Here is a 13,904-nt window from a genome sequence, read left to right as displayed (position 1 = left end):
TTCTGTGGTATAAGTGTTCTCCAGTCTGTGAGTCACCTACCCACCAGTTATGGGATTTGATTTTACTGTGATTGCGCCCCTCCTACAGTCTCATTGTGGCTTCTCCTTTGTCTTTGGATGTGGGGTATCTTTTTTGGTGAGTTCCAGTGTCTTCCTGTCGATGATTGTCCAGCAGCTAGTTGTGATTGTGGTGCTCTCACAAGAGGGAGTGAGTGCATGTCCTTCTACTCCACCATCTTGGTTCAGGGCCTGTAACAGAATTTTAGAACCAGAAGTTAATTTGCAATAATGTCCGAACATACAGGCAGGAATATGTTGGGATGAAGTTTTGGAGATAGATTAGCTCTGAAGAAGAAACTTGAAAGTTGTCTGAATAAAGGTAGCAAATGAGCCTTGATTAAGAATGGAATCTGCAGCAAGAGAGCAGGTTGAGAGAAAACAACAAATAGTTGAGGATTGAGCATTGGTTAAGGTCACTCACTTAAATTGGAGGACCAAGTGGAGGTAGGAAATTAGGAGAAAGGAAGCCAGAACAGTGGAGTATTTTAGAAACTAAAGGAGGAGAGGGCTTGCGTGGAAAGGAGGAGAGGGCTTGCGTGGTGGAACGGCTGGTGTAATTAAATATATGCAAGGAGGATAAGAACTGTGAAAAAGCCCCAGAACATGTCTGAGAAGACTTCACGGGTTGGCAGATTGATTGTAATTTCCTGAAGCCTTGGGATTTCTTTTTAAAGATTTGGTTTCCAGTGTACAGATACTGGTAAACATACTATTGTACTTTATTTTTTTTTGCTACTTTTTAAAAGATTAATGCACCACTTAATTCATTTGATAAACTGTGCGTGCTTTCTAGATTCAGATTCAGGTATACGAAATTAAATCACTCCTGAGAAAATTTGTCTTTTTTTTTTAGATTTTGCCATTTACAGAAGTTGCTGAAGTTCAAGAGACAGAGAGTAATATATGGTATTATGTTCAAAATGTTAATATTTTTGTATTTTTTTTAGGATTTCAAGTTAGATTCTTAAAATATATTTTCCACTATGTTTAATCATAGATGATTATGCCATTATAAAACATAGCTAATATAGACGAAAAGATCACTTTGAAAATTGCATTTTCATTTTTCCAATATGTAAATAGATTTACTCTTTTTTGACTATAAAAATAATGCATACCAATGTGGCATATTTAAACAATAAAGAAAAATATAATAAAATTCTACCTTCTAGAGGTAACCACTGTTTTTATTTTGGTGACATATATGTGTTCATATGTGTATATCTTACACATGAAATTTCATAAAAGTGGAGTTATATCATACAAACTTCTTTATAACCTACTTTAAAAAAAATTTTATTTTACTGAAGTATAGTTGATTTACAATGTTGTGTTAATTTCTGCTGTATAGCAAAGTGATTCAGTATAACACTTTTAGAAGCCAATATAGGGGCTTCCCTGGTGGCGCAGTGGTTGCGCGTCCGCCTGCCTATGCAGGGGAACCGGGTTCGCGCCCCGGTCTGGGAGGATCCCGCATGCCGCGGAGCGGCTGGGCCCGTGAGCCATGGCCGCTGGGCCTGCGCGTCCGGAGCCTGTGCTCCGCAACGGGAGAGGCCACAGCAGAGGGAGGCCCGCATACCACAAAAAAAAAAAAAAAAAAAAAAAAAAAAAAGCCAATATATAATGAATGTTTTTCAGTCCCTGAAAAAAAAAACCAAACTATAATGACTACATAGTATTTTATTATGTGAATGTATTATTATTTATTTAATTCCCTGTTTTAAGTAGATTACTATAAATGATGTGATAAATATCCTTGAACACATCTTTTAGTATACATTCCTAGTGGTGGAATTGCTGTATCAAAAATGTAACTGCCTGGCAGATCAGATCATATTCTCTAACAGCGATAAACTCTAGTTCCAGAAAAATATTCCCTTAAAATCTCTCCTGTAAAACTCAGGGGTAAAATGTGCACATGTGTTTTTTGCAAACGATTGCAGGAACATGAAAAAATTCATTTAAGTGTAGAGTGATGACTCCTATTTCAAGAACAAACAGATCTCAGCTGTGTTGTAGATCCCTCATTGAAGTTTCTTACTCTAAGAGCCAAAGATAACACTAAGTAGAACATTCTTCTTTTTTTTGAAATTTTCTGTTTTTAAAAAAATTTATTCTACTTTTTTTTTTTTTTTTTGGCTGCACTGGGTCTGTGCTGCTGTGTGCTGGCTTTCTCTAGTTGCAGTGAGTGGGGGCTACTCTTCATGTTGGTGTGCAGGCTTTTCACTGCGGTGGCTTCTCTTGTTGCGGAGCATGGGCTCTAGGTGCATGGGCTTCAGTAGTTGTGGCACACGGGCTTAGTTGCTCCGCAGCATGTGGGATCTTCCTGGACCAGGGCTCGAACCCGTGTCCCCTGCATTGGCAGGTGGATTGTTAACCACTGCACCACCAGGGAAGTCCAAGCACTCTTCAGATGTTTTATATAATTCTTCTTCAGAATTGTGGCTTCTGAGAGCCCACTGAAGTAGGATTGCTTCTCTGAGTACAACTTGATCAACTGTATTGGGGGAAGAGGTGCCATCTGCTTGAAATTTTATTTTTAAGCTCTACTCATATCAGTGCTTGATAAGCTATTTGTACTTTCTCTTAAGCTCAACAAGTAAGTCAAATCAATAAAACAAGGGCAGTGCCGTGCTTAAGGCAATGAAATCAAGCTATAGACCTCATGGTATTGTTTCTGTATTTTATATATATATAGGGTGGCCATCTGTCCTGGATTGCTCAGGACTGAGGGGTTTCTCAGGTTGAAGTGTGTGATTATGAACTTCTACCTCTTCCTTTACATTTCTTAAAGATCACAAGTTTTATGCTTAATTATAGATGGCATGGCAAATATTTAGAAATACATTAAAGTAAAACACAAAAATTTTTTGTATTATGTTCTTTTCCTGATATTTGTAGACTAAAATCAGTGACTATTTAGATAATGGCTATATTTCATGCTTTTATTTAAAGTACTGGTAGTATGCTATTGAATACTAAGTAGAAAAATTCTAGGCATGTTACTATTTTATTATTTTTCAGCTCATGCTTTCTGCCAAAGTAGAGAATTTATTTATATGATAAAAAATTTGAGATGACTGTATGGACATTGTTCAAGGGATAATTGTGAACATGATAAGTTGCTCAGAGAGAGAAAATGTTTCTGTCATACCTTAAATGCTCTTTTTCTGAACAAGCTGAGGAGAAAGTTCCTGGATTCTTTGAAATTCTAGTAGTATTTTGGTTCTCTAACAAAAGCCAAGAAGAGTGGCTAGCTTTTTACTTTTTAAAATATCTTAAAATGTACTTGTATAGAGCATTTCCACATCAATACTTCCACATCGTCTTTATTCATGGGTTATACAACATAGAACTGCACAAATTAGGCCCAGTCCTAAAATCAGTAAGAATAAGAAGTGTAGTGTGCAGTTCAGCAGTGTGTAGAAGACTTCAGTGATGTCAGTTACTTGGTAAAATAAATATGTAATCTTCAATTACTTATATCTTGTTTCCCAGTTAGCATCACTTGCAAATAATTCTGGGAGCATGATTTCACTTGCATCTCAACTTAATGCCTTTTTATCCACATCCTTCTGGGAAAGGTTTCTGAAGTGAAGCTTATTTTTCATTGTGTTTCTGCTTCTATTTGTAGTGTTTCAGCTTAATTCTTAGTTCTGTTGTTCCATTATAATATATGTTTTCTGGAGGCTGTTCTTTTATCCTGTGGCATTTTTCAGTCTCCTGTGATGAAACCATTCAGATCATATACCCTAACTATCACACATACCATAATTTATGCTATTTTCTTACCAACTAAACCTTTCCCTGTACAGGTCTGTGTGTCTAGCTGCCTACTTGACATTTTGACTTAGATGTCTGACAGGCATTTCAAACTTAACCTATTCCAAACTGAGCTACAGTTGGCCCTCTATATCTGAGGGTTCTGTGTCCACAGATTTAGCCAACTGCAGATGGAAAATATTTGGGGGAAAAATATTCCAGAAAGTTCCAAAAAGCAAAACTTGGATTTGCCGCATGCTATATTTTCATTGTATTTACAACTATTTACATAGCAATTACTTTGAATTAGATATTATAAGTAATCTAGAGATGATATAAAGTATATAGGAGGATATACATGGGTTATATACAGATACTACACCATTTTATATAAGGGACTTGAGCATCCACAGATTTGGGTATTGTGGTGGGATGGGGGTGGGAGGTGTCTTGGAACCAGTTCTCTCTGGATACCAAGGGATGCTTGTACCTATATTTCTCCCTGTAAACTAGCTTGTCTCACTGTCTTTTCCATCTCAGATTATGGCAGTTCATCCTTCCAGGTGCTCAGACTCCAACATTTGACATCATTTTGATTCCTTTTTTTCTTTTACCTCATGCTTGGCCTGTTTGGAAATCCTGTTGACCTTACCTTCAAAATATATTTAGAACTTAACTACTTCTCATCACTGTCACTGCTCCCATCTTGGTCCAAGTCTCCTTCATCTCTCCCCTAGATTATTGCAGTAACCTCTGAACTGATAATACCCTTGTCCCTCTGGTCTATTCTCAACATAGCAGCCAGAGCAGTCCTGTTAAAACATAATCATGTATGTTACTCCTTTTCTCAGAACCATCCAGTGGCTCCCTATTTCATCCAGAATAAAACAGAAGCCTTGACTAGGTCCTATAAAGTTCTACAGCCGTTTACTTCTTTGACTTCATCTGCTACTCTCCTACTTGCCTTGTTTCCAGCCCTCTGGCCTTTTCACTATTCTCCAAACACTCCAGTCTTGCTATCCAAGTACTCTACTCTGTACTTGATCCTTCCTCTCCCTGGAGTACTCTTCTCCTTTAAGTCCTTATGGTAAGTATCCTCATTTTGTTCAGTCAGATTGGTAGTGAAGCCTTCTTAGGCCACCCTATCTAAAACTTTAACTCCATCTTCCCTAATATTTTATGTCTTCATTTTCTGCTTATTTTTCCTTGGTATTTATACTATATAATATACATCAGAATTTTACTTGTTTATTATGTTATTGTTTATCTTCCCTACTAAAACATAACTACCACAAGGACAGGATTTTTGTCTGTTGTGTTCACTGCTATATTTCTCAGTGCCTAGAATGATACCTGTCTATATAGTAGGTACTCAATGAATATTTGGATGGATGGATGGATGATGGATCAATGATAAGAATAGACAGTGTTTACTTTGATTATTCTCCAGTGCCTCAGTCTGAGAAAAATATTGGATTAATACAATACATTCAGATTTATGTGACACCAATATGCCTGAGGATATAATGTTGAAAGCATAATTTGAAATAAATGTTCAGAAGCTGTTGTATATGCTAGGGATTATTTTCTGGGAGTAAATATATAAGTAGTACAGTGCACAGAACATGACATAGTGCTTTTAATCAACAAAATCTGAGAATTATATCATACAGAACTGTACAATAAAAGTGAACTTGATCTTTTATCCTAAGGAGAAGAGCAGCTCAAAAGCTTCAAATGTGACTGGCCCTTGTGAAAATAAATACTCTTAACTATGTAAATATGGTTAGAATCATTGCTTTCCTTTAGGAAGTTACAGGTAAATCTAGGGAAACTGGTAATTATTCATATCAGTACAGGAAGATTTTTCTAAAAGATGTCTATGAAGGATTTGTAAAGTTTGTCATAGTTGTCTCTGTCAGGTTCCGAACTTCCTTCAGTTTTCCAATATTGTATTAGTTATTTATTGATATATAACAAATCATCCCAAAATTAAATGGTAGAAAACAAGCATTTATTATCTTACAATTTCAGTGAGTCAGGAATTTAAGAGCAGCTTTGCTAGGTGTCTCTAGCTCAAAATCTTTCATATGGTTGCAATCAGGCTACTGGAGAGTGGGAGCTGCCGCTGAGGGGGTCAGGGGAGGTGGGAGAGCCATTTCTAAGGTCACTTAGGGTTTGTGGACAGACCTCAGTTCTTTTGCCTCATGGGCCTTTCTACAGGGTTGCCTCACGATGCAGCAGCTGGCTTTCCCCAGGATGATCTATCTAGGAGAGAGCAAGAGACCACAAACAAGATTGAAGTCATAGGGCTTTCCTGGTGGCGCAGTGGTTGAGAGTCCGCCTGCTGATGCAGGGGACATGGGTTCGTGCCCCGGTCTGGGAAGATCCCACATGCCGCGGAGCGGCTGGGCCCGTGAGCCATGGCCTCTGAGCCTGCACTCCACAACGGGAGAGGCCACAACAGTGAGAGGCCCGCGTACCGAGAAAAAAAAAAAAGATTGAAGTCATAGTCTTGTTACAGTCTAATTTTGGAAATGACATCCTTTCACCTCTGCCATTTTCTGTTCATTAGAAGTGATTCAGCAAGTCCAGTATATGCTCAAAGAGAGGGGATTATACACCAAAAAGTGGGGATCACTGGGGCCATTTTAGAGGTTGCCTGCCACAAATACTTTAATCTCTTCCCACATGCTTGGATTTGAGCACAATTATTTCGTTGTCACTAAAGCTGTATTTTTTTTCGTTTATCTGTGAAACTGAAATCAGTTTATAGAGGAATGAATTTAAATGGACAACTATAGAAAAAAATGAATAGAGCAAATGCCTTTAAAGGCATTAGAACATAATTTTAAGCATTGTGAAATAACCATCACTTTAGGGAAGTAACAGGGCCAAGATTTTTTTTTTCCCATAGGAGACAACAGAAGCCCCAAAGCAAACAACTGCTACTTTTTTTTTTTTTTTGGTCAAAACCAATTAAGATTCCCCATTCCCTTTAAATAAGACCAAACAATAATGTCATTAGTGGTGGGAACTTTTTGTTTGTTTGTTTCTTCACTTCTGATACGTTTCCATGTTTGGTATTTGAAATGAAGGAGAGAGCTAAGGACTCTGTTCCTGCCAAGGGAGACGAAAACACTTGTCTATAGGTGACGTTTAGTGTAATGCTGTTTATTAAAATAGTTACTAGACAAAGGTTAGCAGTCTTTTTCCTGTTTCTTTTAGTTGATTGCAAGTTAATCATTTAAGAATTGGATCTTCTGACTTCCTCGAGACTAGTAGCTCTAGATTATATGCTTGATATTAGTGGGTCCTAAGAAAGTTTTGTCTAACTTAATAAAATTTATAGTTCTTCTAATCAGTACTCTTTGTTTTTTTTGCCATTTGAGAAAAAAATTTGTTCCACTTTGTTGATGTCTCTGTAAAAGCTCTTTGCATATGCTTGGCATAATATAAGCACTCAGTAAACTCCTTTCTTTATGTAGAAGCATCCTGAATTTCTGTGTAGTGTTAAGTGCTTTCATGGCATGCAGAACTAATATTTAATAGTGCATGGGTGTTATATATTTTTAAGGCACTTGAATTTAAAGAATGAATAACTTTTTGGCTGTCCTTTACATTTCTAAATAATTTTTTATCACTCCTAACCCATATCTTGAATTATAGTTGAAAGTAATTTTTCACTTGAGTAATTTTCAAAACAAAATACTTGGGTGATTTCATTTTTCTCTTTCCACCTTCATTTTCCAAAATTAAAACAAACATAATGCCTAAGCCAAGGTCTTTTTATGTGTGGAAAAAAAATTCCTTGCGAATTATGATTATTAGAATTGATATGCATGTGCTTTCTACTTATAAACTAATGCTATTTTCCTTGTCCTTTTGTTTCACTGCTGCTTCAATCCTGATACATTTTGCTTCTTCCTGGTTTGGATTGTATTTGTTTGCTGCTCAATTACCCTGCATTAAAAGCTTCTTGGTGATAGCAAAGATGTCCTTGGGCCATCAAGTAAGTAGCTAAAGTTTGAATGGCATGTTTGGAGACATGATAATATTTTGATGTGTACTTAGAAAAGGCTTGTGGTATTTCCATTTTGGTTATTAAGTCTTCTACATTTCTTTCCAGGCATTGAAATATAAAGTAAAGAATATAAATGATCATTCAGTACCCATCTGTTGTCAGTGTCCATCTGAGATTGATAGTGTTTGTATATTTACATCTTGATTATCTGAATATGGATTATTTATTTAGCCAGTTATCTAATTCATAATTTATAAATTCATAATTCCTAAATTATGAATTAATATTTCTTTATAGTATCCTTTCTACAATCATCACAAAGCATAGATCAGAGTACTCTGAGGCTGGACATAGTACAACAAATTCACTGCCATATGAAAGTGAGAAGTATTGTCTTATTTTGTCAGAATTTTTACATAATAGATAATTTGGTTATGAAAAGTTTTTATGTATACTTTGGTGATTTCATAAGTGACCTGTTTTATCTAGGGATTTAGAAGATACACGCTTTAAATTTATGTCCAAAAAATTTTTTTTTGACCAGACGCTGTGCTAGCTTCAGGGGATACACGATGAATGAAACATGTGCCATGCCCTTAAGATCATTATATACTAGTAGGGGAGTTAGACCCATGAATACATAATTTCAAAGCTTTGTGACATATTAAAAGTTATAGAATTACTGAGGTGAATGAAACTTCAGAGATCATTTAATAAAGCATTAATTTTGTAGATGAAGAGCCTGAAGCTAAGAACTTAAATATCTAAGGAGTTAGAATTGGTTACTAGTTCGATATGTCATCTTCTGGTTTTCAGAAATCAGAATGGAACTATCATTTTACTGAATTCAGGTCTAACCAAACAATTAAGATATTACTGCATCTTAAATCAGACAAAGATTTTAACTTTATTCAAGACCAATGTGGAAATTATATCAATTTAGGATGTTTTAGTATTTATTCCTAAATAATTGACTGTTGTAAGTCAGTTCACCACTTTGGGGCTCATTTTTTTTATTGGCTAAAGAAGGGGACTGAGCAAGATAATGGCAAAGTTTCTTCTAGTTGTAAAATACCTTGGTCTAGATCAGTTGCTGTTTGTCTCTAATAATGGTTATAGTATGTTTGTGATTTTGTTTTCTAAAAAGAGCGGTAATTTAAAGTGATATGCTAAAATTCCTTTTTTATTCTAATTGCAACAATTCATAGTATTTTAAATATATTGTTTATTATACATCTAGCATTATTAGAATAGTAAAATTTAAAAGTAGAAAAAGTATACAAATCCCAAAATATTTTTATGCTTTCTTGTTCAGCCTTACTTGTGATACCTGGTAGATATTTTCAATGCATTTTTCAGTTACTTTAATTACCTCATATATTTAGATGTTGGCTCAGGTGAACTGATTGGCACTGCTGAACTTTACAAATAGAATTGCATTTTTAGAAATTTATTGTGGTTATATATTTTAAGCATATGTAAATTAAAATATACAACATATAGTAGAGATGAGTTTATATTGTACTCTGCCAACTGTTTAAAGACCGAGGCTGTATAATTATTTACTGCAGACCATATATCTTTTTGAGTGAAAAGTAATTTCACATAGTACTTCATTAGGATCTGTACAATTGAATGAAAAAACTATGAAGATCATATCCAAATTACTTATGTATTTGAGAAAAGGTATACCATCTGTAAGGGGATATTTAGGATTTTCATAGAGATTTGTATGACTTTAAACAATTCCTTTACTTCTTAGTTTTCACTTAGATTAAAAGCAAACACCAGACTTTGAGGCTTGTAATATTCTTCAGATTTTGTATTGATGACTTGAATTCAGAAAGAATGGTAGTTATAGAATCATATTCTCTTAGAAGTTACAGTATGTTAATTATATTACTATTATTCCAGTGTGATTAGTTTTTACCATATTTAAAAGTAATATGAATAGCAAAGTAGGTTGCTTTGCTTTACTTTGACTACAAAGTAGAACCAGGAGAGGGCACTATAATGCTAATATCTTTAGAAGGTGAGGCAGTTGATTGAATTACCAGAAACTGTTTTGGAATCCTGCAGTGATTCATTGGTCAAATATCGATCCAAGCATTTAGTAAGTATTTAGTGTCAGTTTTATGCTAAAGGATACAAATGAAAATAAAGTCACTGCCCTTCTTGAGTTTATAAGTGAATAGTCTACTATTGTGCAAATGATATAGGACATCAAAATGATTTTTATATTATGCATATTTTCTGTATAGTTAATGTTTGTGAATGGGGTGAGAGAAAACAAATTTTAAAATGCTTTCTGTTTTTTTTAAGGAAATATACTCTGTGTATTGCTATTTCTACAAGCCCTCTTATTTCAAGGTTATCAAAATCATAAACAGTAATACCTCAATCAATAAGGAGTTAGAAAGGGGCGAATAGAACTAAGTTTACACTTTTCCTTTTTTATATGGTGAAGTTATTCAAGACTTAGATATGTATGTCTTTCTGATGGAATACTAAAGCATACTTTAATTCTTTTAGCTGTTCTTATAATGTATTTAAATTAGCCTTAAGTGTACTAATACTATAAAAGAATATATGAAGCATATGTAAATTATAAAGCATAATCATACAGTGAGTACATATTGAACTTACCATTCAACTAAAGAACTTGAATCCTACAAATGCCTCATGTCTATCTATGTGCTTCTTCTCTTTCCTCTCCCTGTGCCTACCCCCCAGGGGTGATGACTAATTTGTATTTTTTTGTTTATTATTCTTTGCTTTTTCAAAAATAGATTTTTGGGGTTATTTTTAGGTTACATATGTATCACTAAGGTTTGCTAGGTTTTTAATTTTATAAGAATGGTATCATGCTATATGTCATCTTCTCGGACTTGTTTTTTGTAGTTAACATTGGATTTTCAAGATTCAGCCATGTTACTGGGTATAGATAAAGACCATCTGTTTTTAGTGCTATGTACTATTCTATTATATGCCTATACCACAATATATTAATCCATATTGTTTTCAATTGATGAATATTTAAGTTGTTTTGATTTTTGCTATTATGAACAGCGTTGCTATGAACGAATCTTATTTTTGTCTCTTGGTACACACATATAAGAGTATTTCTAGGTATAAAGCTAGGAGTGGAAATTTTGGACCCATAGGATATGCTGAAATTCAATTTTATAAGCGCTAAATGGTTTTCCAAAGTGCTTATATCAGTTTATATTCTTCCAGCAATGCTTAAGATGGCTCACTGATCCCATCCTTACCAGTATTTGGCATTATCAGACTTACTAATTTTTTTCAGTTTTACTGAGTGTAAAATATTTATTTCATTGTGATCTTGATTTGTTTTTTCCTGACTGCTAAAGAGGATGAAAATCTTTTTGTACATTTATTGGCCATTTGCATTTCTTATTCCATGAACTAACTGTTCATGTTTTCCCATCATTTTTCTTTTTTTTTAATTAAAAAATTTTAAATTGAGGTATAATTGACATACAACATTGTATTAGTTTCAAGTGTGCAACATGATTCCATATTTGTATATATTTTGAAGTGATAACCACAATAAATCCACTTAACATCCATCACCATACATTGTTATAGAATTTTTTTTCTTGTGATGACAGCTTTAAGATTTACTCTTGTGATAACCTATAATGGAGAAGAATCTGAAAAAGAATATAGATAGATAGGTAGATATCTCTATACATATAGATATATAATTGAATCACTTTGCTGTACACCTGAAACATTGTAAATCAACTGTACTTCAATTTTAAAAAAGATTTACTCTCTTAGCCAATTTCAAATATGCAATACAGTATTATTAACTCTAGTCTCCATGCTGTACATTACATCCACATGACTTATTTATTTTATAACTGGAAGTTTGTACCTTTTGACCCATTTTGCACAAGCACAACCCCATCCCCCTCTCTGGCAAACCACCAATTTGTTATCTGTATCTGTGAGTTCAGTTTTTGTTGTTCTTGGTTATTTGTTTAGCTGCCACATATAAAGGAGATCATATGGTATTTGTCTTTCTCTGACTTATCTCACTTAGCATAATGCTCTGAAGGTCCATCCATGTTGCCACAAATGAAAAGATTTCATTCTTCCATTGATGGACACTTAGGTTGTTTCCATATCTTGGCTATTGTAAATAATGCTGCAGTGAACATGGAATGTGTATATCTTTTCAAATTAGGGTTTTCATTTTCTTTGGATAAATACCCAGAAGTGGAATTGCTGGATCATATGGTAGTTCTATATAGGTTTACTTTTTGAGGAACCTACATACTGTTTTTCATAATGGCTGCACCAATTTACATTCCCACCAACAGTGCACAAGGGTTCCCTTTTCTCCACATCCTCATCAATACTTGTTATTTCTTGTCTTTTTGATAATAGCAATTCTAACAGGTGTGAGGTGATACCTCATTGTGGTTTTGATTTGCATTTCCCTGATGATTAGTGATGTTGAGCATCTTTTCATGTACCTTTTGACTATTGACCTATATGAGTTCTTTATATATTTTGGATATTAACCCCTTATCAAATATATGATTTGCAAGCATTTTATTCCATTCATTGTATTGATGGTTTCCTTTGCTGTGCAGAAGCTTTTTAGTTTGATGTAGTTTCACTTGTTTATTTTTGCTTTTATTGCCTTTACTTTTGCTGTCAAATCTAAAAAATCATTGCCAAGACTGATGTCAGGAAGCTCAGTTCCAGGGACTTCCCTGGTGGCGCAGTGACTAAGAATCCACCTGCCAATGCAGGGGACATGGGTTCAAGCCCTGGTCCGGGAGGATCCCACATGCTGTGGACAACTAAGCCCGTGCGCCACAACTAATGAGCCTACGCTCTCGAGCCCGCGAGCCACAACTACTGAGCCTGCGTGCTGCAACTACTGAAGCCCGTGCACCTAGAGCCTGTGCTCTGCAACAAGAGAAGCCACTGCAATGAGAAACCCGCGCACTACAATGAGAAGCCCATGCACCGCAGCGAAGAGCGGCTCCTGCTCACCACAACTAGAGAAAGCCTGCGTGCAGCAGTGAAGGCCCAACACAGCCAAAAATAAATAAATTAATTAAAAAAAAAAAAAGAAAAAAAGAAGGTCACTTCCAGTTTTCTTCTAGGAGTTTTATAGTTTCAGGTCTTAAATTTGAGTCTTTAATCCATTTTGAGTTAATTTTTTTGTCAGAAAGTAAGTGGTCCAGTTTCATCCTTTTGCATGTGGCTGTCTAGTTTTCACAGCACCGTTTATTAAAGAGACTGACCTTTTCCCCATTGTATATTCTTGGCTTCTTTGTCATAAATTAATTGACCATATATGTGTAGGTTTATTTCTGGGCTCTCTATTTTGTGCCATTGATCTATGTGTCCCTTTTTATGCCAGTACCACAGTGTTTTGATTACTTTAGCTTTGTAATATAATTTGAGATTAGGGAGTGTGATGCCTCCAGCTTTGTTCTTTCTCAAGATGTCTTTGGCTACTCGGGGTCTTGTGTGGTTCCACACAAATTCCATTGGAATTTTGAGAGGGATTGCATTGTCTGTAGATTGCTTTGGGTAGAATGGACATTTTGATACTATCCCTCCAATCCATAGCATGGTGTATCTCTCCATTTGTGTGTGTCTTCTTCAATGTCTTTCCTCAGTGTTTTACAGTCTTCAGTGTACTCTTGTTTTTTTTTTATTTCTTTATATCTTTTGATTAGATTAATTCTTAATTTTTTTCTTTTTTTGGTTAGTGCTTTGTTGTGTCTTTAAAAATTTTTTTTAATTTAATTTTATTTATTTTTTTATACAGCAGGTTCTTATTAGTCATCAATTTTATACAATCAGTGTATACATGTCAATCCCAATAGCCCAATTCATCACACCACCACCACCACCCCCCTGCCACTTTACCCCCTTGGTGTCCATACGTTTGTTCTCTACATCTGTGTCTCAATTTCTGCCCTGCAAATCGGTTCATCTGTACCATTTTTCTAGGTTCCACATACATGCGTTAATATACGATATTTGTTTTTCTCCTTCTGAC

General features: G+C 35.1%; 1 protein-coding gene across 7 annotated transcripts in view; it reads left to right on the top strand.

Moving 5' to 3' along the window:
- The window catches only part of OSBPL8 (oxysterol binding protein like 8), a 178,766-nt gene that overhangs the window by 63,402 nt on the left and 101,460 nt on the right, over window positions 1-13,904 (top strand). For 2 of the 7 annotated variants that reach the window (XM_024122783.3, XM_055085224.1), the window contains one exon: window positions 7,798-7,834. The exons of 4 other annotated variants lie outside the window; for them this stretch is intronic. In XM_024122783.3, the coding sequence (XP_023978551.1) occupies window positions 7,798-7,834 (37 nt within the window). Of the gene's footprint in view, window positions 1-946; window positions 967-7,797; window positions 7,835-13,904 lie in introns of those variants that run through there. One more of the 7 variants, XM_024122786.3, reaches the window with a different exon arrangement.

Source organism: Physeter macrocephalus, chromosome 6, assembly GCF_002837175.3.
Source record: "Physeter macrocephalus isolate SW-GA chromosome 6, ASM283717v5, whole genome shotgun sequence".
Lineage (NCBI taxonomy): Eukaryota > Metazoa > Chordata > Mammalia > Artiodactyla > Physeteridae > Physeter > Physeter macrocephalus.
This window is presented reverse-complemented; position numbering and strand designations above follow the sequence as displayed.